The sequence below is a fragment of the Haemaphysalis longicornis genome, unplaced genomic scaffold, assembly GCF_048455015.1.
Source record: "Haemaphysalis longicornis isolate Haplotype H1 unplaced genomic scaffold, Haemaphysalis longicornis Haplotype H1 scaffold_3, whole genome shotgun sequence".
Taxonomy (NCBI): Eukaryota; Metazoa; Arthropoda; class Arachnida; order Ixodida; family Ixodidae; genus Haemaphysalis; species Haemaphysalis longicornis.
Genome location: NW_027526335.1, coordinates 36164799 through 36186070, shown reverse-complemented (window position 1 = coordinate 36186070; position 21272 = coordinate 36164799). Strand labels below are relative to the sequence as shown.

General features: G+C 51.2%; 1 protein-coding gene across 3 annotated transcripts in view; it reads right to left on the bottom strand.

Moving 5' to 3' along the window:
* Positions 1 to 21272, bottom strand: part of LOC144174294 (uncharacterized) — a 59190-nt gene that overhangs the window by 3038 nt on the left and 34880 nt on the right. For all 3 annotated transcript variants that reach the window (XM_077702914.1, XM_077702913.1, XM_077702915.1), the window contains 9 exons: positions 19476 to 19612; positions 18544 to 18766; positions 18250 to 18333; positions 18071 to 18178; positions 11930 to 12062; positions 11109 to 11245; positions 8278 to 8607; positions 6472 to 7096; positions 4622 to 5304 (listed from right to left, as the gene is read on the bottom strand). In XM_077702914.1, the coding sequence (XP_077559040.1) occupies positions 4622 to 5304; positions 6472 to 7096; positions 8278 to 8607; positions 11109 to 11245; positions 11930 to 12062; positions 18071 to 18178; positions 18250 to 18333; positions 18544 to 18766; positions 19476 to 19612 (2460 nt within the window). The remainder of the gene's footprint in view (positions 1 to 4621; positions 5305 to 6471; positions 7097 to 8277; positions 8608 to 11108; positions 11246 to 11929; positions 12063 to 18070; positions 18179 to 18249; positions 18334 to 18543; positions 18767 to 19475; positions 19613 to 21272) is intronic.

Below are 21272 nucleotides of genomic sequence, written 5' to 3'. Positions count from 1 at the left end.
GATTAAATCTACTTAAATTATACATTGTATTTAGTGTACAATTTTTTTAAATTGTACAATATTAAATAAGCAGTCAGGGTGGGATTTAAATGTTTGTTAATCAGGAAAGTTCATAGTGTGGTGTTCATTGTGCCAAGATTTTACTGTATGTAGCGTTAGCTAAGCTGGCTCATTATACAAGAACAAACGCCGGTTTCGCTGAGGAATAAAGCCACTTTGAACCTACCACATGCACCCAAAAGGTTCGGCCTGGCTGATTTTGTACACAAAGGGCAAAAGCAGACAGCTGTGGAGAGGGGGAATTGCGGAAACCTGCTTTCCTGCACAATCAGCCAGTACGATGGCGATGGCTCCTTCACTTGGCAGCCAGGTTCACGTTCAGTCATGTCACGGGTCTTGCGGAAACCTGGCCGTTTAATGCAGCGGCGGGGAAAGCTACGTGACGCCACTCCCAGAAGTGAAAAGGTATGGTGAGCTCGCAACACAGCAGACACCATTTGAAGGTGGCAGCAGGAGCACAGGGCATTAAAGGGGCCATGAAGACAAAATACAAGTTTGTTTTGTTCAAGAGATTTCGTATTTCTAGTGCCCCCAGCGCTTGTCTGGAGGCGAACGATGCTTTATTCACTGCAAAATTAACCCATTTAAAGGAGTACTGACACGAAATTTCTCGCTTTCAGTTTTTATGCTGTAAAGAATACCTATTGGCCCAGTAATTACGGAAATGGAACCGAAAGCTGTCATCCACCAACACAGAATTAATTATAGCACGTTTATTGCAACCAATTTCAAATTTGGTCGCCGCGCGGGAAAATGACCGTTCGAAGGCCAGCCTGCAAGCGGGCCAGCCTTACGTCACGGTCTCACCCATGACGTCAGGGACGTTTTTCTTTCCTCCATGCGTTCGCCGCATCGTCTGCTACGATTGAACATGGTCCGCACTCGCCCGCACAGTCGACATGTCGTCTGAATCGTCAGACTCGGATGAGTCGCTGCCACCCGACAGACAGAACAACTTTATTCGGCCAGGTGATTAGGCCGGCGATGTCTTCGCCGTCGTTCGTTTTTTAATATCACTGCGGCTCGAACCGGCACAGACCGTGATAGCAACAGCTTGTCGCCACTCTTCTAATCAATCTGATCGCGAAAAAGAAGTTCCACATGCGAGAAAGTAGATGTTAGTGTGTTGAAAAATTGTGCTAGGGGTTGTTATCAGCGCTGAATTTAAAAGTGGCGTTCAGATATTTGCCGCGATGGTAAGCCTACGCTGACCGGCAGCGGAGGTTCAGCGCTCCGACCCAGCACTGCCGGCACCGCGGTGCGGCGAGCGGCCGAAAGATGGCGCCACCTGCGCGCTAGAATCAAAACAGGCCGTAGCAGATGTCTTGGTCACCGATCGCTGAAACGGAAATTATTGCCAAAATAAAGCTTCATATGCAAAAAAGGGGATGATAGTGTGGTGAAAAGTTGTGTAAGGGATGGTCATTCGCAGTTTTACAGATACCAGCGATCAAATAGTCGCCACGATACTAAGCCTAAAGTTCCCAACACCCAAGGTGAACCGAGCAACACCGAGCCCGCTGGTTTGGGCGACAGTTCTTGCGGCCGCCGCCGCGCACGAACTCAGTCCACGTTTAGCGCTGCATGTCGTCGCGTGGAAAATAATGCATCTTGGCGTCATCGTGGATTTGCTCGGACAGGCTTCCACGAGCAGTACTTCGCATACCGCGAGATTGCCATAGCACAACTTGGGCGAGCTCGGCGACGCGCACCGCCGCGTCGCCGCGGTGCCCGTTGACATCGCGCACCGCGCGGTGCCGGCACCACGCAGTTTTCGGCACCAATGCCGAACACCATGCGCCGGCAACGAACTGAAGAGCAAAGACGTCGAACACGCAACGTTTACAAGCATTGCTCACACAGCTACGCCCACGTCTCCTGCCCAAACGAATACCACCGACAACAGCAGCGCAGGATATCGTTTCCGGTTCCGAAAACGGCTATATGACGTCACCCTGAACCGGCCAGACACGCAGGCCGATGTTTCGTCACGCCGAAAGCGACTTCGCTAGTGCTGCCGATTTGTGGAAGCTCGCGGCCTGGACAATCAAAATCGATTTTAGATGTGATTCCGGCCTCGGATCGCTGCAAAAATTTCTGTGAGGCATCTGTACAAACTACTGAAGCCAATTATATCATTTTTTAGGCGTCAAAATTTGGTGTCAGTACTCCTTTAAGCTTAAATTTTGATTCTCGCGCCAAGACATGTGTTTGAACGACATTTTCAATGACATCATAAGAGCAAGTCTTTCAGCTAAACTTGGTGTGGAGCCGAGACTTGCTTACTGTTGGCCAACCTAGATGGCGCCACCACACCGGGGCAAGCTGTTTTCTGCCTTTGGTTTGTCCGTGACCGTATTTAAACCTGGCTTATTTTTGTTAATGAAGAAAATAATCGTTTCATGAAACATGGTGCTTGCTCGACAAATATAGACACAAGACACCGTCACTTGCGTCAATCAGCCTCTGTCGTCTGTGACAAACCCAAAGCCCCACAGTGCTGTGCATCTAAACGAAGCATAGTACCAACAGCACTATGCATCGGTACTTCTATGTTTACGTGAGCTTTCGTAACTTCCACCTGTTGTTGTCAATAAAGATTTCATTCATTCATTCATTCATTCACTGACTGTTTGTCCCAGCATTCTTACTGATATAAAAAGAATGTGCCCTAAATTTAAGCACAAATAGCTCGTTCGGCAAGCTTATAAGTCCTGCCTAATTTGTGTTTGCTTTTTCCGGCCTCCGCCAATCGCAGAGCTGGCTGGCATGACATCATAGGTTCTATTGCGGAAAATGAGCTAGTGGGTTGCATGGCCATTCCCTTTTTTTTCTTAATAATTATACAGCTTATTTGAGCGAAGTTTACGTTAAAAGTGGTGCCAGCATGATTCTAACGAGACAATCTATCGAATGCACCAAACTTGCATTTCGTCTTCATGGCCCCTTAGCCTTGACCAAATCTGTACACACCATTTTGCGGCCAAGCAAAGTGGCTTCAGTCGCTAAACTAATGAGAAACTCCCGGAAGAACTCCCAAGAGCGCTAAGATGGTTTGGATAATAGACCCCCTTGGAGGTTTGCGTTGGTTGCCTTTGTTTCCTGCCTGCCTCCCACCTAGGCGCCGTAAACACGGCAGCCGCAGGTAGAGGATTGTCTGAGCGCAACCCACCCAATAAAGCAAAATGGCAATTCTTGATTTGGGCATGCCACCTTAAATTATCTTAAAATGCTATCTTATAATTAAACTATCTTCTGCCGCACGACACACGTGTTTTTTTAAGCTTCGCCGCACAATGCAATGCTTGTCTTTGAATTGGCTGTTTTGTTAAATTAAAGGGCCATGAAGACGAAATACAAGTTTGGTTCATTAGAAAGACTGCTTTGTTCTGCTAACAATGATACCAATTTTATTGCAAACTTCCAACAAATAATAGAGGTATTAAAGAAAACATGTGAAGCAGTCGTGAATCCCCAGCCAATTTGCCAAAGTTTTCTTATGGAAAGTTTTCTACGACGTCACAAAACCTTGTTTGTGCAATTGGCAGCTGGCGAACTAACTAACCATGAATTGTGGTGGTGCATTGTGAATGCAGGTGATAGCTGTGTAAGCATGGCATTTATTAGTTTGCAGAAAAAGGAATAGGTTATCTGAATGCGCACTTTCCATGTGCGTAGAAAATGACCCACCTGACTTCGTTGCGATAAATTTTTCCCGACTGCTTCACCTATGTTCACAGATGCACTGTTTCTGTATCTTTTTTTGTATGTAGTCTCTCCTTTGTAGTCCTGTCTCTGCTGTGCTATCTTAACATGTTTCACAAATTAACCCATCATAACCCATCACTATGACACATGACTGGACAATTGTGGAGGGGTCTTTAGTTGTGTTTGACTGCGTCACTTGAAAATGTTTGGTGTGGTCACACTCAAAGAATCCTCCACACTTGGCAGCCGTGGCTTTAGCGCCGAAATGGGAGGCAGGCAAGAGGCAAGGCCGACAGACGGAAATCTTCAAGGGGGTTGTTTATTATCCAAACCACCCTAGCGCTCCCTTCTTCCAGGGGGGTCTCTCAATGGTTCGCGTCCAAAGCCATTTGGCTTGGGCGTGAATCGTAGGATGATGTTGGTCAAGGCTAGCTAAGAAGAGCCCAGTTCCCTTCGCTCCTGTTCCTCTGGCTGACCGCCCCATTGAGTCTCGCTGCACTGGCTTCCCGCATCAATTGTCACCTCTTCGAATGACTTCATGTCACTCACCCCGCCATCCCATGGGATGGCTGGGTTTCCGCGTCACTCATGATGTCACCGTGAACGCACACCTGGCTGCCGAGCGAGGGGGAAGGCGCCTCCTCGCCGGTCGCTCACGGTTTCCACGATTCCCCCTCTCCACAAAAGGTAACAGGCAGTTAACACACTAAAAATGTTTTTAGTGCTGACCCACATTACATCACTCCCACCCATTACACGCCCCTTTAGCGTGAAATATCAGTTTTTCACTACTCTTCGAAAACGTCTTTTGGGGCTGAAATGAGGCTGAGTGAAGTTCCGAAGCGTAGCTCACCTGCTGCAGCGTGGGCGGCAGCGGGGGCTTCCCTGCAGGGCCCCTGCGGGTGGCGAGCAGGGGTGCGTGCAGGTTGGTCCACGAGTGGGAGCGAGCCACCTGCCAGCGCTGCTGGTCGCAGCTGCCCGTGCGGTCCCGCCGGGGCGGCTCGGCCCCCCTGCGCAGCCGTGGGGGCACCCGTGGCTTGTCCTCGGCCAGGCCGCCGTTGTGCAGCTGCGGGGCCGAGTGGGTCTCCTGCAGCCGAGGCAGCTCGCAGTTCTCGTACGTGTGGCTGTCCGAGCCCCGGCGGGGGCGCCGCTCGGCGGGGCTGGGCTCGAGCAGGCCGAGCACGCGCAGCCCCTGGAAGGGCGGGGGCTCCTGGGCGGCCATCAGGCGCCGCAGGTCCTGGGAGGCGCGCTCGAAGCGGGCCAGCACCTGCCGCTGCTCCTCCTCCTCCTCGCAGCTCGGGGGCGGCGGGGGGATGATGTAGGCGGACAGGTCGTCGTCCGCGCTGCCCGGCAGCAGCAACAGCTCGTCCCCCGTCGGGGGCGGGGGCACACTCACGCTCGCTATAAACCGCTCCAGCTCCGCCAGGGGCCGTGGCTCCTCGACCGAGGAGGCCCGCAACTCCGTCAGCGCCTCGCACAGCTCCTCCAGCTCAGCCACCACCCGGGCCGAGTCCGCTGCCGCAGGGGGCACTGCAGCTGCTTGGGAAAAGATTGATCGATTGATTGATTGTAGGGTTTAACGCGCCAACACAATGCAGGCGATGAGGCGCGCCGTGGTGGAGGGCTCCGGATTAATTTTGACCACCTGGGGATCTTTGACGTGTGCCGAAATCTTGTACACACGGTCATTTTTCCTTTTCGCCTCCATCAGAAAAGCGGCCGCTGCGGCCGGGAATCGAACCCGCATCCTTGGGCTCAGCAGCACAATGCGGAGAGAGGGAAGGGGGCTCTCGCCCCTGGAAGAGGCAGCCACGCAGCATCACTGCTCCAAATACGCAACCCTCTGCAGACGATGTGGGGGAAGGCTGCAAGCCCTGAACGGCGTGGCAGAGGCCCCACTTTGGCACGGACTCTGATGCTATTTTGTGAAAGGAGCACAAAGCGTAAGAACAGGTGGCCGGCAGTGCGCGCAGCCCGGCACACTAGGGGTGAACATTTGGCAACCTGCACCTTAACGCACTTGCACTACAAGAGGGACCATTATGTACAGTTCAGTGCAAAAAAAGGCAGGGCAGGGACTAGAAAAGACAACACAAGAGTGCAAAAGGGGGATGCTGTGCAAGTGGGGGAGAGCACACTGCCTCCCCCAACATGCTCTCCTGTAGTGTGACCACGAAGGGCGAAAGAAAAGTGAATCACATGGTAAAGCATTGTTCCAGGCCTGTAAGGCTCAAAACGCGCTGTGTTTAGAGTGTGCCTATGAGCTTGCAATGGCGCATGCAGCTGTGCTCTTTTGTAATCACAACGCAGTCCTCTTGTTGCCACAGGAGGCTCACAACTGCACTTACTGCCAGGCTGCAGTGCAACACTAGTCTGCACTGCATAAATTGGAGAGCACTGTGTAACTGCATTCCACTTTCGAAACACAGATTCATCCCAACCTTATCACGGCGTTGCTACAAAGACCCCACTTATTTATGAAGTCCAGATAGAAGGTACAAATCCTGTGTGAAAATCAAGTTAATTGCCAGTGGGCTCAGCTTCATAACGAAATCAGTTTTGTGTGATTGAGGCAACAAGGTAAAAGTCCATGTGCTAGTTCCATATAAGGTGAGGCAAATTTTTTTTCTTTTTCCCATGCGAAACCATATCCTCCGATGCTAGCCGTGCACAGCTGCCCAGGAAACAGAGAAGGCCACGCACCTGGCGGGGCCCCCAGTGGCGACTGGAGCACCCGGTCCAGGAAGGGCGTTGGGGGCATGTCCGGTGAGGAGACATCTCCCACGGCGTCTATGTCCGGCGTCATTGGTGGCGGGATCATGGTGAGGTCAATGATGTCTGGGTCCAGGTACAGCGTGCCCTCGTCAAACGGCAGCTGGATGTCCGGGTTCGACTGCAGCTGCTTGAGCAGTTCAAGGAGGTCGCGGTCGCCGGACGCCATGCCCGGCAGCATGTCGGGGCTGTGCAGGCCAAAGCTGGAGCCGCTGCGGCCGCGCTTGGCTGCAGCGGCGGGCTCCGAGGCCAGCCGGGAGGTGCGGTGCAGCGGGCTCTGGGTCGGGGTGCTGAAGCTGTCCGTGTCCGACTCGCTGGCCGCCTCGTCCGGTGCGGCCACCTCGTTGAGTGCCTCGGAGACCTCGTCGAGCTGTGTGAGCAGCAGCAGCGAGTCGGCCGCACGGATCATGGGGGCCTGCTCCCGCTCCTCGCTGCTGCAGCTGGTGGACTCGCCGGCCACAGGGGGGAGCCCACCGTCCGAGGACAGGTACATCTCGGCATCGGCCACCATACGCCGCATCTCTGACACCCGCCGTAGCACTTCCTCGTTCTTCACCTGCAAGTAGAGCTGCTGCTCAGGGCAAGTGAGGGCCCACGGGGGCAGACCCCACCCAGAAACGAGGGAGCGGCATTGGGGCACGGTTCACACTAAGTTGAGCACCCCTAGTAGAGCGTAACCAGAGATCTTCGAGGTAGGCAGTTGCAAAACTGCCTTAAAAAAAAAAAAAAAAAAAAAAAAAAAAAAAAAAAAAAGGGGCCCGCACCTGCCCCCCCCCCCCCCCCCCCCCCCCCCTCCCTCCTTTCTTCTTTTGGATCGTGCGTATGGTGGTGCTACCCTACCTACGCCACGCTACGCACTATCCAAAAAAAAAAAAAAAGAGAAACTAATTATTCAAACTGACAATTTAACGTTAATTTTTGTACAAAAGGTGCATACTTTGTTTTATTTTTGTACTTTCCTAAGTTCTTCATTACTTCCTTAACTGCGGTTTTTTGCTGCGATTGTATATGCGCCTGCGCAACAGCCTTGACTGATTGGCACTCGTGCAGGCACTACGGCACAACACAGGTCCGATCTGAAGTACTAAATTTGCTGTTGTCGCTCGGCCTACGTCACACTGTAAGCCAAAACTAATCCAATAGCTGATTACGTTACTCTAAATAATCCTTTCAAGCTTGCATAACGCTGTCGAAGCGAATTTTTGGCTTTTTTTTTTACCTACCGAAAGACTGCAGATGACGCGCAGCAGACAACAATGCGCAGGCGATAACGCATCTCAGTGACCACATGGCCGCATTCTTTTACACATTTGTTTACTACTCTTGGTTTGAATTCGTATAAAACACTTGCGTAGTTGAGTACGTTGGGCTTCTTCGGCACAACAAATCTACGTAAGCACCCAAATACCATTTTCCGTCCAGGTCGTCATGCCGTGAGTGACGTTGTATAGTTTATTTTGTCAAGAACAGATGGCGCCACCGTATGTAAAAATCCAGAACAGTGGACCAATCATAGGGCCACTTTTTAATGCATGAGGCCTATGGGGAGTTTCGCAACCGCGATACCAAGGACTGGCATGCACGGGACAAGTGCCAGCTTTCCTCAATTGAGAATACGCTAAAGCCGAGTGCACTTTTAAATGACACAGCGGTGCCCAAAAAGCATGCCAGAGGGTTCCCAGGACACAAAACGGCACACAGGACAGCTGCTGCCTCAATTTGGATCGGCTCGCCCACCTCGAGCACAGCGGGCGGCTCCTGCTCATCCTCGTCGTCCTCGTCGTCCTCGTCCATGATGTCGAACTTGACGGAGTGCTCCTCGGAGTCGTCGTCGGCCGTGGAGGAGTCGGAGGGCGGGTTGTGGCCGTTGGAGGAGAGCAGCGCGCGGGGCTCCAGCTGCTTGCCCCCGAGCACGGGCGAGCGCAGCACCCGGCGGGGGGCGCCCCCACCCACCGCGGGGGGAGCCAGCGGGCCCGTCTCGTTCATGTTGTGGTCCACCAGGCCGCCCGACGAGGGCGCACACTGCTCCCGCGAGCCACTCCGCGAAAGGCCCCGGTCGGGGGGCAGCTGCGCACAGAACAAGAAAAGGACCCCCTCCATCTCCACCCTGGTTCAACACTGAGCAGCTGACAAGAGCCAGGGCTCGTGCTGCGTCCTCTTGCCTCTGCATCTCTGTTGCTTGCACCGCACTCATAACTTCGCCCACTCAGTGAAAAACAGTCAGAAAATGTTTTCGGAAATTACGTGCACAACCTCAGGAGTGAGCAAATGCCAAATGAAATTAAAATAAGAATAATAAGGACTGAATAAAATTACACGTTTTTAAATACGGATATGTACATGGGGGTTCCTAAGAAGTTAATTCATTTGTCAGCAAACGCAGCTGCAACAAATGGTAGTGCACGATACATGGTACACATTCGTACTGTCAGACATTTGAGCATGAAGAAGACGCTGCACTGCTTCAATAGCTAAACAGGGGACCTTACTTGATACGCTAATGAGCGGTGGCATTATGTATATCACAGGCATAGCTGACAAGCAGTAAGCTTTGGCCCAACACTTAAGTGCTCCCTTCTATTTTCTACCTCTTACTCGTGGTACTCGTGTACCACGAGTATCATCGAGTACCGCTAATGACTAATGAGGCTGTCGAAGTAAAGCACAATGCCAATGGGGATGGAGCCCGACCTGTCCAGGCTGCGGGCACTTCTGTGGTGCTGTAACATCTTCCCCTCACATTGGTATGACAGCATTTCTGCTCGCTTCTGTATATTTACTCGAAATCATTAACTCTTTCACTCCGGCGCCATAGGTAATCGGAAGCTGGCTTCCGATGATTTTAAATCTCCTGCAAAATCTAAAACCCGCGCTCCACAGACAACTATCGCCATCTGGTGTGTTCATTGGCAATTTCTCTTTCAGTTTTGGTTTCGTTTGTTTATGTGTCGCGTGTGGTGGCGGTGCAGCAAGAGAAATTTGTACCGAAGGTAGAGGGGATTAGGAGGAAAATGGCGTCGGGTTCGCGCCGCGCTCCGCACAGTCGGACTGCTGTAGCAAGCACTTCGGCAGCTCCTGCTGTCGATTTTTCTGATTCCAGCAGCAGTGATGGGTCAAGCAACGATGTGGGATATTCAGATTTCAGTTTGGATGACAAAGCTCCGGTTCGGGTGCCTCGCACTTCAACAAGCGCTGGCAGGTAATTTCGTTGTGACTCCGCGCTGTATTTATAAACAAAACGTGCTTCTTATCTGATGATTGCAAAATTGCCGATTTGTGTTTTTCGTATACTTTTCTTGGGGACTTTTTTCTGATTACTTGACAAATAAACTGTAAGTAATTGTACCTTTAACAAAACTGCTGTTTTGTGTTTGGAAGAGCAATCTATGAGCTACAATTTCATGCATAGCAAGGCTAAGTGTGTCCAGTAGCTCAAGAGAAAAAAAATGTTTTGTGGAAGCACTCAAAATCGGCCGTTTTTCCGCCGTAACGAAAGAGTTAAGCTATTTCAAGCGCATGCAGATGTGGGAAAGGTACATGCAACATGCCTTTCAGTCAGCTACAGCAGTCTAATGGTCCTGGTATTGTAAAACGCAAAGCACACAGCAGGATAACACACGGCAGGCTGTGCAAAAAAACTAAAGATGCTGATAGTGACATGCTCGCAGCTCCCTCTAGAATCATGCAAGATGAAACTTTTATTATAATGCGTAAATCCAAGGTGCGAGAGGCACTTTTTGGGCTGGGTGAACTAGCACAGCGGTCAGCAGCACAACTACACATTTGTGATTGCTTTTCTGCCTAAGAAATGCAGTCGCTGGAGATAAGACATTTGTGAGAATTTAGAGACGCTTACTGCACAAGTGTTATAAATAGTTATCTCAGCTTCTGGGAATGCTGAAACTAAAGAAATAGACGGGCTATGTGATGTATACTTTATATTTCCAACCACCGAGAGTGCTGTTGCTTTGGCCGAGTGGCCTGAAACACTAGGTGTGTTGTTTCGCAATTCGCAAGTTCAAATTTCTGGTAGCACGAGTGTAATTTTTTTTTAGTTTTTTTTTTTTTTTTTTGTATTTGTGCAATTTTTTCTATACTGATTTCACGATTTTGTGCTACAACTTTTATTGGTCTACGAACGGGTTGGCAGAATGCGTGCAGACTGACACTGAAGCACTGGCGAGTTCGCGTTGGCGTGGTGTTGACATAAGCATCGACTGCTTGCGGGCGCAGTCCCAAATCAGCCGACTATTGGCCGGGTGCCTACATGCCTCTTACAATACAGGCACGAGCCAGGCAAGCTCCGAAGGTGGGGCAAAAGCGAATCGCATTTGAGCATGTCCAGTGACGCGGAGGGCATTCGTGTCAACCATGTGTTTTTCAATGGAGCCACTGTTGCACACATGCTTCCCTGCATTCCTCCAGTGCAGGACCACGCACCACACTCACACTGCCCGCAGGAGTTCGGCGGAAGCATTCCCTATTTGACCAAAAGCCTGCTACAAACCAGCGGGCTTTGCTGCCCACCCAGCCAGCTGCCCACCCAGAATGAAACAGGCTGGACCCACCTCGCACGGCACGTAGGGTGGAGGGGGCAGGGCCAGGTCGACGCTCTTGACGGTCGGAGGCCCGTTCTGGAGGTCTCCCGAGGGGGCATAGCTCCACGGGGTCGGGCACACGATGTGGGTGCCGTGGAAGCAGGGTGCTGAAACAGGAGAGAGGGGGTCGGCTGGCTGCACTCGCTGCACCCGCTCACCGGAGGCGCCAGCCACACTCCTGCCCACCGCTAATGATGAACATTGTTCCCCAAGTTAAAGCGGCACTCTGAATTCATGCACACACACAAAAACAATGATGACAAGTATCGCCCAAGTACTAGAAAGAAGTTTAGCCCGTACCCAGCTTTTCCCGATTGCTCCAAGCTGGCTTCTGCAGAATGTAAGCGAGCACTTCAGAAGCAGTGAGCCCCGATTATTGTGAAAACATTCCACTGCAATATCTGCAGCAACACCTTGACTCCACGAAACAGCCGCAAAAGCACCACTGACAGTTCTAAAACATACATGCGAGCAAGCACGTGTTCTCACTTTTTACAGGGTGCAAAGAGAAGGATGTAGTGTGTCGTGTCGCACATAGATGGTGCCAGGTGGTACCCTGGACATCAACCAACCATGATTTTCGCGCCGCCGCACCTTCTGCAGCACAGGCTCCTTAATGTTGTCGGATTAAAATCCTCCCGTCACTGCACTGTGAAGTGGCGGGTGCAAGACGCACGTCCACTCCATTCGGGGCAGTGAGTGAGTAGCTCTGATAAGGATTCCATTGCAAGGACAGCCTGCCATGTTTCCTATGAGTGTGGAGAGGCAACAGGGCTGGAGCAGTGGCTCACCTGTTTCCACTTTCCAGGGGTCTTCGGTCTCCCAGTGGACGGGGAGGTCTCGCGAAGCCAGCAGCCGGTGGTAGCCCTTGAGCACAAACACCAGCTCAGCCGTGTCTTGGTCGTCCAGTCCAAACTTGAGATTCTGCTCCACCCAAAGAACAGGCACTTTGAGAACTGGCAGCTCAATGGGGGACAACTCTTAGGGGGCTGGCAGAGCGAAGTGCTCCGCGCCAGTCTGCCAAATTGGTTCCTGATAAACTGGCTTCAGTTTAAGTTTCGGTGCGACAGATACACACTGTGGAAGATAATGCTATGATGCCTGGAATGCGGGCGTCCTGTGAGCATCTGAAATGTAACTACATCTTCAGCTGAATAACACCTAGTACAAATATTTCCAAACAATGAGATTACAATCAACCAATTTGTTTTCTGCACTACGAATTGACTTTTGTAGTTCTGCTTGCTCTGCCCCTCGTATACATAACTTCGGTAGTGCTTTATATCATTGTGCTTTATATCAACGTTACCCTGACATACTGATTATCCTAACTTGTCACAAGCCCTCCTCCCCCCCACCTCTCACGGTTTGCACAGGTATGCTAAAAAGTCGGTTCTACATGGTGCAAATTTACCTGCAAATTTGCAGCTGCAGCACTGCTCGTGTGGCAAAACGATCCATTTTTGTTGCTGCTGAAGCTATGAAGACCGCTCGTTTTGCCACACGAGTGGCGCAGCAGCTGCAAATTCGCAGGTAAATTCGCACCATGTAGAGCGCGTTTAACTCTTTCCTTACAGCGCCATAGGCCATCGCCAGCCAAAAAATGTAGGAACAATTTGTATATCTTAGAATTCCTAAAATAATTTTTAGGCTCATTACAATCGCCTATATATGTTGCGTGTATACTTTATTGTGCATTTTTTTCTGATTATTTGTCTAATAAACTGTAAGTAACTGTACCTTTCACAAAACTGCTGTTATGTGTTTGTAAGAGCAATCTATAAGCTACAATTCCATGCATAGCAATGCTAAATGTGTCCACTAGCTCAAGAGAAAGAAATAGTTTTGTGGAAGCACTCAAAATCGGCCGTTTTTCCACCGTAATGAAAGAGTTAAGCCAGCACTGGCTCCTTCCCACCACATCATGCCCAGAGGTACCCCTGACCACTGAAATACCTGAACTTCCTACTCAAAACGAAAACTGAAACATTTTTTCCGGTTTTACTTTTGAACAAAACAATAACCACTGTTCTTCATTTTTCCGTTCCGGTTTTCATTCAATTCCGACACCCTCACGTCGTGTTGGAGGGCTACACGTGAAGCTAGGCCATCTGGGAATCTTTAATGCGTGGTGAAAAGCATGTACTTGTGCTAAGCATCAAAATGCCTCAGCACTTTGGCCACCTTCAGTGGGTGTTGCCCAATGGCAGCTCAGCAAAGTAGCTTCTCGGGCTTTGTACACACGTCGATGCTGGTTTCCTTCAGTTTTCTTCAGCCCTCTTCAGCATTGAATACTTTATCATGGTGACTGCTTTGGTTAGCATACCACCACATGCATCTCTATGCTTTCGCAGTTTTTTTAAGAGCGAATGCTCTTTATAAGCGACCCCAAAGCATCCACCGCCGGCGTCGGCGGCGGCGTCCGCAGTGCTCTTTAAAGAAAAAACAGCATCCGGCGCCAGGTTTCGATCCGAGGACTTTGCGGGCCGCAGCGCGACGCGCTACCGACCAAGCCACAGACGCGACGGTGATATCAGTGTTAGACGCGCCTTATATCTTTAACGCATTCAAACTACGTCGTCAGCGGCGTGCGTTGGCGACTCAGCGGCGTTATAGCGGCTTGATAACTGCGTGGTGTACACGTGATACTACAAACCCGATGGAAGAGATGGAAGAGAAGGCGGCGAGGGGGTGGGCTGCGGGGGCCGAGCGCAAGCGCCGCAAGCGGGCCGACAACCGTGCATTCGCACTTTCACACTCTCCCCCTCGGGGAAATGCGGGGGAATTTTTTTTTTTGCCTTCTCTGCACTTTTTTTTCCAAAACTTTTTATTCTACCCCCTCTACTTCATAAATTAATTGTTTGTAGGGTACTCTGTTATATCCTAGCATACCTTTTACCTGCTAAGTCCTCTTTTAGATGCGACTGCATCTCATTCACTCGCCTTGTCCCTCCATCAATGTTGTTGTCCGTCCACACCCCTCCCCCTACACTATAAAAAAAAATAATAGCGGTGCCTGGTTTCGATCCCACGACCCTGTGGGCGGAACGCGGGGTACATGGTGCTCTTCCCACTGCGCCACAAAACCGAGACAGAATCAAGCTACGAACGTGCCTTATATCCTTGACTCATTCAAACTACATCAAGAAGCTACTGATACAACGCATGATGGGGCAATGATTAACACTTTCAATAAAAGAAAAGAAGCTCCCACTTACAGCAACAATGATGGAGTAAAGGTCGTTGCGACAGCGAAGCCCCAAGCATACCACTTAGAGATTGGCCAATAAAACATAATAATAATCATAAAACATAATACCGTAATTACCTGATTCTAACGCGCACCCGATTTTCCCGGCAAAAAAAAAAACGGAAAAACTTGCACCTCCGATTGTAACGCGCACGGAACTTTGTGAGCAAGAAAAACGAATGCGAGAGAAACGGGAGATTTATTTCTCGAAGTTATGTCACTCATCTCACTCCTCGTCGCTCTCCGCTGACCACATCATCTCGTCCTTGGTGGCGTCAAGCACGTTCGCAATGCCACACTTCATAACGGATGTTCAACCACGGTCGATGGGATCGTGGCCCACGCCTCGCACGCCCATCCTGCGAGCTTCTCCAGAGGCGCACGAGCTGACCACTCGTTTTGAACGCGTGAGAGCCGCTGCTGCCACTGCTGTTATTAAGCACGCAAGTGAAACGATTTGACGGTTTGTGTGAACGCCGATAGAAAAGCCTTGGAGCCTATGCTTCCTGCGTCCGAAAAATCGTTGCTAAAAGCTTTGGCACCATCTAGAGATGGCGATGGAGATGGCGATGGCGATGGGCGGGACGAAATTTCCGTTGTTTCGGCAGCTTCAGTTTCGTATCCGATTCTAACGCGCATGCGATTTCTCGACCTATTTTTCTGGAAAAAAAAGTGCACGTTAGAATCGGGTAATTACGGTAATCATACGTGTTCCCAACACGTTTCACGCGATTTCAGAATCAATCCAACGGAAACACCAAGTGAACCCCACGATGCATCGCATCTACACAGGGTTCCCCTCGCGGGGAGGTGGGGGCAATTTTTTTAAGAATGCTCTTCAAGGCTTCAAGGCTCTTTTCAAGGCTCTTTTCAAGACTCTTTTCAAGACTCTTTTCAAGACTTTTTTTTAGGCCTTGAGACTGCTAGGGCTTCGTCTGTGGGCAGCGGTTCGGAGCGGCGGGCATCACAAAGTGCCCAAGCCCAACTCTCGAGTACCGTATTTGCACGAATATAATGCGAGGGTAGATTTTGATGGCATAAAAAAGAAAAAAAAAATATTATTACTATTATAACGCGAACTCTTGAGAACACAAAAAAGTGAAAAGAGACCGAACGTTGACGTACGTTTTTCGTTTTTATTCTACTCGTCGTCACTGCTGATCTCCTTTTGTCGCTGTCCATGAAGATTGCGTCGTCGTTCGTGCCATCAATGTTGTTGGAGATGCAACGCTTGAGGAAGGCGCGTGACACAATTGAGCGCGGCATAGCCTCCCATGCGTTCGCAATCCACTGGGCGACTTGTGAGATCGACGCCCGCTTGACGTGTCCCGTCGGTGTGAGCACCTTGTTATTCTCGGCCAGCCACTCCTCGTACTCTCTTCGCACGCGATCCTTGAAGGGTTTGTTGATGCAAACATTGAGAGGCTGCAGTTGTGAAGTCATGCCCCCGGGAATCACCACGAGGTCACTCTTGGCCTCCCTGATGGCGTTCTTGACTTCGTCAGTCAAGTGTCCCCTGAAGGCGTCCAGCACGAGCATGGACGTCTTCGCCAACGCCGCACCCGGGTGGTTGTCCCACACGACGCGAAGCCACTCGAGCATCATCGCACTGTCCATCCAGCCCTTCTCGTTGCACCCGATGTGCATGCGGGGAGGGAAAATCTCATTCTTCGGGATTGTCTTCGAAGATGAGGAAGGGCGGCAGCTTGTGTCCGTCAGCTGTGCATGCCAGCATCGCCGTCACTCGAGTCTTCTCGTTCCCCATTGTACGGAGGCGCACCTCCTTCGTTCCACGAACGTCCACGGCGTAGTTGGACGGCATATCCAAGAAGATCGGCGTTTCGTCCGCATTGCCGATCTGACCGATCAGGTACTTGCAGACTGTGCGTAAGCGGATCACATGATGTTGGAATGCTATCAGCTTTTGTTTGTAGTCGGCTGAGAGCTTTTGGCATTTTGAGGTTCTCCGACAAAGTGAAAAACCAGCGCGACGCATGAACTTCTGGGCCCAAGAGCGACTAGCCTTGAAGGTGTCGCGAGAGAGACCAGCCTCTCGCGCAAGCTCCCTCGCTTCACATTCACGGGCAAGAATTGGCCGCGACGTTCCCGTACGAACTCTGCGAGTCCCTTTTCTAGATCAGGGTAACGAGCGCTCTTCGGTCCACGGAAGGCCTTCCGAGTAGGCGCGGCACGGAAGATCCGATCGCGGTTTTTCCTCCATCCCCAGATCGTCAATTCGTTCACTCTGAGGCGTCGCGCGGCACACGAGTTGCCGACGTCTTCAGACAGGAGGATTGCCTTCTTCTTAAAGGATGCGTCGTACTGAGTCCTCTTCTCCATGTGAGGTCCGTGGGTGCGCGTAACACACGAAACGCGAACGACTCTCGAGACGAGAAGACGGGGAAAAAAAGCACTTCAACAGACGCGGAACAAAGAAATTCGAGTTCCGTTTGGCGCGACGCTGACGATGTGCAGAACACAATACCTTACCTCGGCGGCAGCGGCGAGGGGCGACCGGGTGACATTCGCTCTCGCCCTCTCCCTCATCCCGCTCGCGCCTCGCCCTCGCACTCCTCTCGTGCCGTGTTTTTGCGTTTTTGCGTGTGCGTCACAAGGGCGACGAGTTCTTTACAGATTCGGTTTTCCTCCTTTCACTTGGCGCGATGTTCCCGTTTCTCGTTTCCTTCAACTGGGATGACTTCCTCCACTTTCTCCAGACTCGCGCGCCTCGTGGCTGAACTCGATTCCGAATATAACGCGAGGTGCGTTTTGGAGCACGTAATTTCGAAAAAAAACTCGCGTTATATTCGTGCAAATACGGTACTACAAGCACCCGTGAGCAGCGAGGCCTAGTCTGCAGGACCCAAGTTTGAGTGGGTCTCAAGGGGACCCCGGTTTGCAGTTACGGCTGAACTGGCCACCTAGCGTCGGGCTGAGACAGGGCTGCACAAACTTCCCTGCGCACTGGAGATTTGGTGTAGCCACTGACCAGCAAGGGCTGCGCTGCCACACCCAGACTAAGCTGTGTGCACCATAACATGCACAGTGCCTTTATGCGTCCTATATCATTTGCGCACTCTTGTACTCTCGTAATGCGTGCGTGTTGTGTCCCATCCACAGTAAGATGTTTGTTGTCTCGGCCACCGCGTTCATGATCTCTCTCATTTGCATCACATGCGTGCAGGTGTGATCTATTGGCCGCCCAGCCGGCAAAGGCACCACGTGGCCAATCTCTAACACTCGGCGTGAATGTGTTGGAGGGTAATTACCTAAGCTACAGCTGGATGCTGCTTATGGGGGAGAGAAAACCTTCGGTAAGTTTCAGCTGCACGCCTGTTTGCCCTGCTCTCCAGACCACGTGGGAGCAGTGAGAAGTGCATGCGGCTGGCTGTTTCAGTGTTGCGCTGGACTTGCTCTGCCGACCGGCCCCTGCAGGGTGCTGCCGCTGACCAGGCCCCCACATCGCATGTGCAGGCAGTGAAGTTTCCCCACTAGCAGTGGTGCCAAGCTAGGCACCCGTACGAAAGGCAGAAGGCAGAGCCCACTGGTTGTGCACAAGAGTGCAAGTGGCACGCGTGCCGGTCTCTTGCCGATCACACGGGTCGATAAACCTCCGGCCCCACTGCCACGGAGCCAGGAAAAGCAGGCTCCTTAGTGGCACGGTCACTGCACGGCCACCAACCTCTTTGTCGGGGTCCTTGATGTTGATCTCGACGCTGCAGGCGAGGTCGTCGTCCCTGGTGACTGTCACCGAAGACACCTCCGCTATCTGAGCCAGGGTGACCGGTTGCTGCAACCAGAGAGACAGGCCCTCGTGACCTCGCCCCAGTCAGCGCAAGGGGCCAAGCGCATACTACTCACAATGGGCACTGTTCCCCGAGCGCTGTTCACCTGGCTGATGCCAAACTTGGGGCTGATCAGGTATCCGGTCTCTGTGCTCGAGTCCTGCAAGGAGCCAAACAGGAACCAGTGACCAAACACAGGCAGCCCCAATGCAGAGCAGCACGAGTGGATGCGCACGCATGAAACACATTCTTGCACCTGGACCATCGGCGAGCCTGAGAGGGTTGCATCCCACCAGAGGTGCCAACGAAACCCGATGGCTGTCACGAAAGGTGCAAACCCTGCGCCAATGCAGTGCGGCAGCGTGCATACCCTGGTGCTGGTGGCGAAGAGCTTGGCCCCGTAGCTGGCGAGCTCGCCGATGACCTTGAGGTAGTGCAGCTTGGCCTGCAGGGGCGAGAGCTGCTTCTGGCCCGGGGCGCACAGTGTCGCCTGGTTCTGCTTGAGGAAGTGGCTCAGCAGCTTCCGCAGCTCCTTGCGCTTCATCGTCTCCAGCAGCGAGCCCGGCACAAACCGCTTCAGGCCGCTCTCCCGCCTGCAAGGGGAGAGGGGGGCACACCAATGGAACACCCAAGAGGAGAGGGGCTGCCTTTGTGGGGGGGGCTGCCACTGCAGCAAGAATTCCACGCTCAACTGCAGCCCTCCAAGGCATAGGAGCCTGTAAAGGCGCTGCACCTGCCCGGGTGTCACACCTTCCACCGGACGCCACACAAGGCTAACGTGCTCATAGGCCTCTATGCATGCTACTCAAAGAGTACGGGTGTCTTCTTCTGTGCTACCTGCCAGCCTCTTTCATAATCTCCGGGTGGGAAGTTCCCGCGTGAAACTGTCCACCCCAGTCTGCAATGGCCCACTGGTCTATAATTACCGCCACCAAGCTACCCCTGCCTTGCCACGCATGCACTTCTACCTGTCACACTGCACATTATAGCTCCAATCAAGTGAACTTTTTATTTTGAACTCAGGTTTATTTGAAGAAACTTTTGGTTGACTTGGGGTAAATTAACGGGGTTTCGCTTTATTACATCTGAGATGAGAAAATTCCGGACTAAGAACAGATTTGGATGACGCAGCAGGATAAGGGCGGTTTGAAGTCTGCAGGAAAGGCCTTCGTCCCACGGTAGGCCTGAACGGCGACGATGGTGTTAGGAGTGCTGTTTCCGCATGGGTGGTAACCCCCGACAAAGGAAGGGCCTGCCTGCAACCCAGGGGGGTTTCCCATGCAGTGCAACCCAACCACTTACTCGACAGCCTTGATGGTAAGCTTGCCCTGGATGCCGCTGCCGAGGGCGTGCAAGTGGATGTGCAGGGCGGCCAGTTTCAAGGCCACATCATACTTGAGCTCGGGCGAGAACCGCTCCTGGACCAGGTCGTTGCAGCACTGCGCGGCACAAGAGCAGGCCTCGCATCAGAAAAGCGGCCGGGGTGGTCAAAATTAATCCGCAGACCTCCACTACGGCATGCCTCATCGCTTGATTGCGTCGGTGCATTAAACCCTACAATCAATCAATCAATCAATCAGGCCAGTGCTCACTGGTACTAACACTGCCCACACTGCTGCTGCGCGGCTGCGCCCATCTGGGAGCGGCCAACAGGTGCATGCCGAGCTAAGGAATGGGTCCATAAACACTGCCTCTTAACTCTTTCGTTACCGCGGTAATTTGAGCAATTTTGAGGGGTCTAACAAGACATTTTTTCTGTGCTATAGATATTGGTTAGGCACACATTGCAGTGACATAAAATGCAGATGATTCCACGCGCTTATGTTTTCATAAATAATTATTGCGAAAAAAATTATTGCATTCGAAATCTTTGTCCAGGTCTTGAAAAAAATACAAAAAAGTAAGTTGTGTATAATAAACCACCAGTAGTAGAAAAATTTAGAATATACATTTCGTAGGTAAACATTTCAAAAACCCGTCCTCGAAAAAAAATTGAGTTTCGCTGTACAATTTGTCAGATATAAAAGAAAATGTTAGCACGCGTGGTACCTGTGCCTTGTGGTGAAGCCCAACCATTATTTCAAATTCTGCTATTTTGTATGGTACTCTAGGAGAAATCTGGTGGTTTGACATTATTAAAGGTCCCAATTAGCCTCCATGTGATGTAAAATACCTTGTCAATGATTATGACCAGCCCAATATTGAAGGTAAGCAAGCAATGCGAAAAAATCTGCTTGGAGTTGAAAACCAAACTCTTTGGTGGATGCTTGTTGACGTTCTGGATCACTTATCAGTCAGAACTCTCATTTGCGGTTTATTATCATGTTATGGTAGCTCGCTATGGTAGCCCTGCTTGCAGGAATAAGGTACGATGCACTAGAATTGTGCCCAGCAAGCTTTCACCAAGCCACCGTTGTGCTATGAAGCGAGTTCAGCACTACGAGCCTACTACTACAATGCAGCGCCACCTAACAATTTCGAAAAGAAACCAATACAAGGCTGTTGGAGACTTTGTCAGAATAGACAGCCCTACTAAGTAGTGACACTAGACCTCCAGAAATACCCTCGTATGAAACCGAAACTGGCCAGTGAACAGGTGCCTGTGTTCAAGGCCAATTCGAAGCGTCCTCCTCGTCTGAACTGATACACGACGACTTGGTATTATCATTTGACTTTCAGTGGAAGCTGTTACCGCAGAAGTAAGGCATAGATAAAGTGGAAGCGCAAGCGGCATGCTTGTTTCGAGGGACAGTAGCGAGCAACGGAGGTGCCATGGCAAATGAGCTTGTAGTTGGGTAACTGCATAGTAGCGCCAAGTATGAATTTTGCAACGCAACAACGAAACCGAAACTGCTGGAAACTGGCTGAAAATGCCAGGCACACTTGCTAGACATGCGGGGGACCGTCAGAAATAAGCTTCGGCAGAATAAAGCCACCCTTTCTCCGAACCTAAGATCACTAGTGAATAGCTGGTGTCATTTTCAAGTAATTATCACCTCTACACATTGTCAGATGACAAAGCTGACAACATTATTTGGTATTTGGCTTGCTAGGAGCCTTTTGATAAAAAAAAAGTTACGGTAACGCAGCCTAACCACG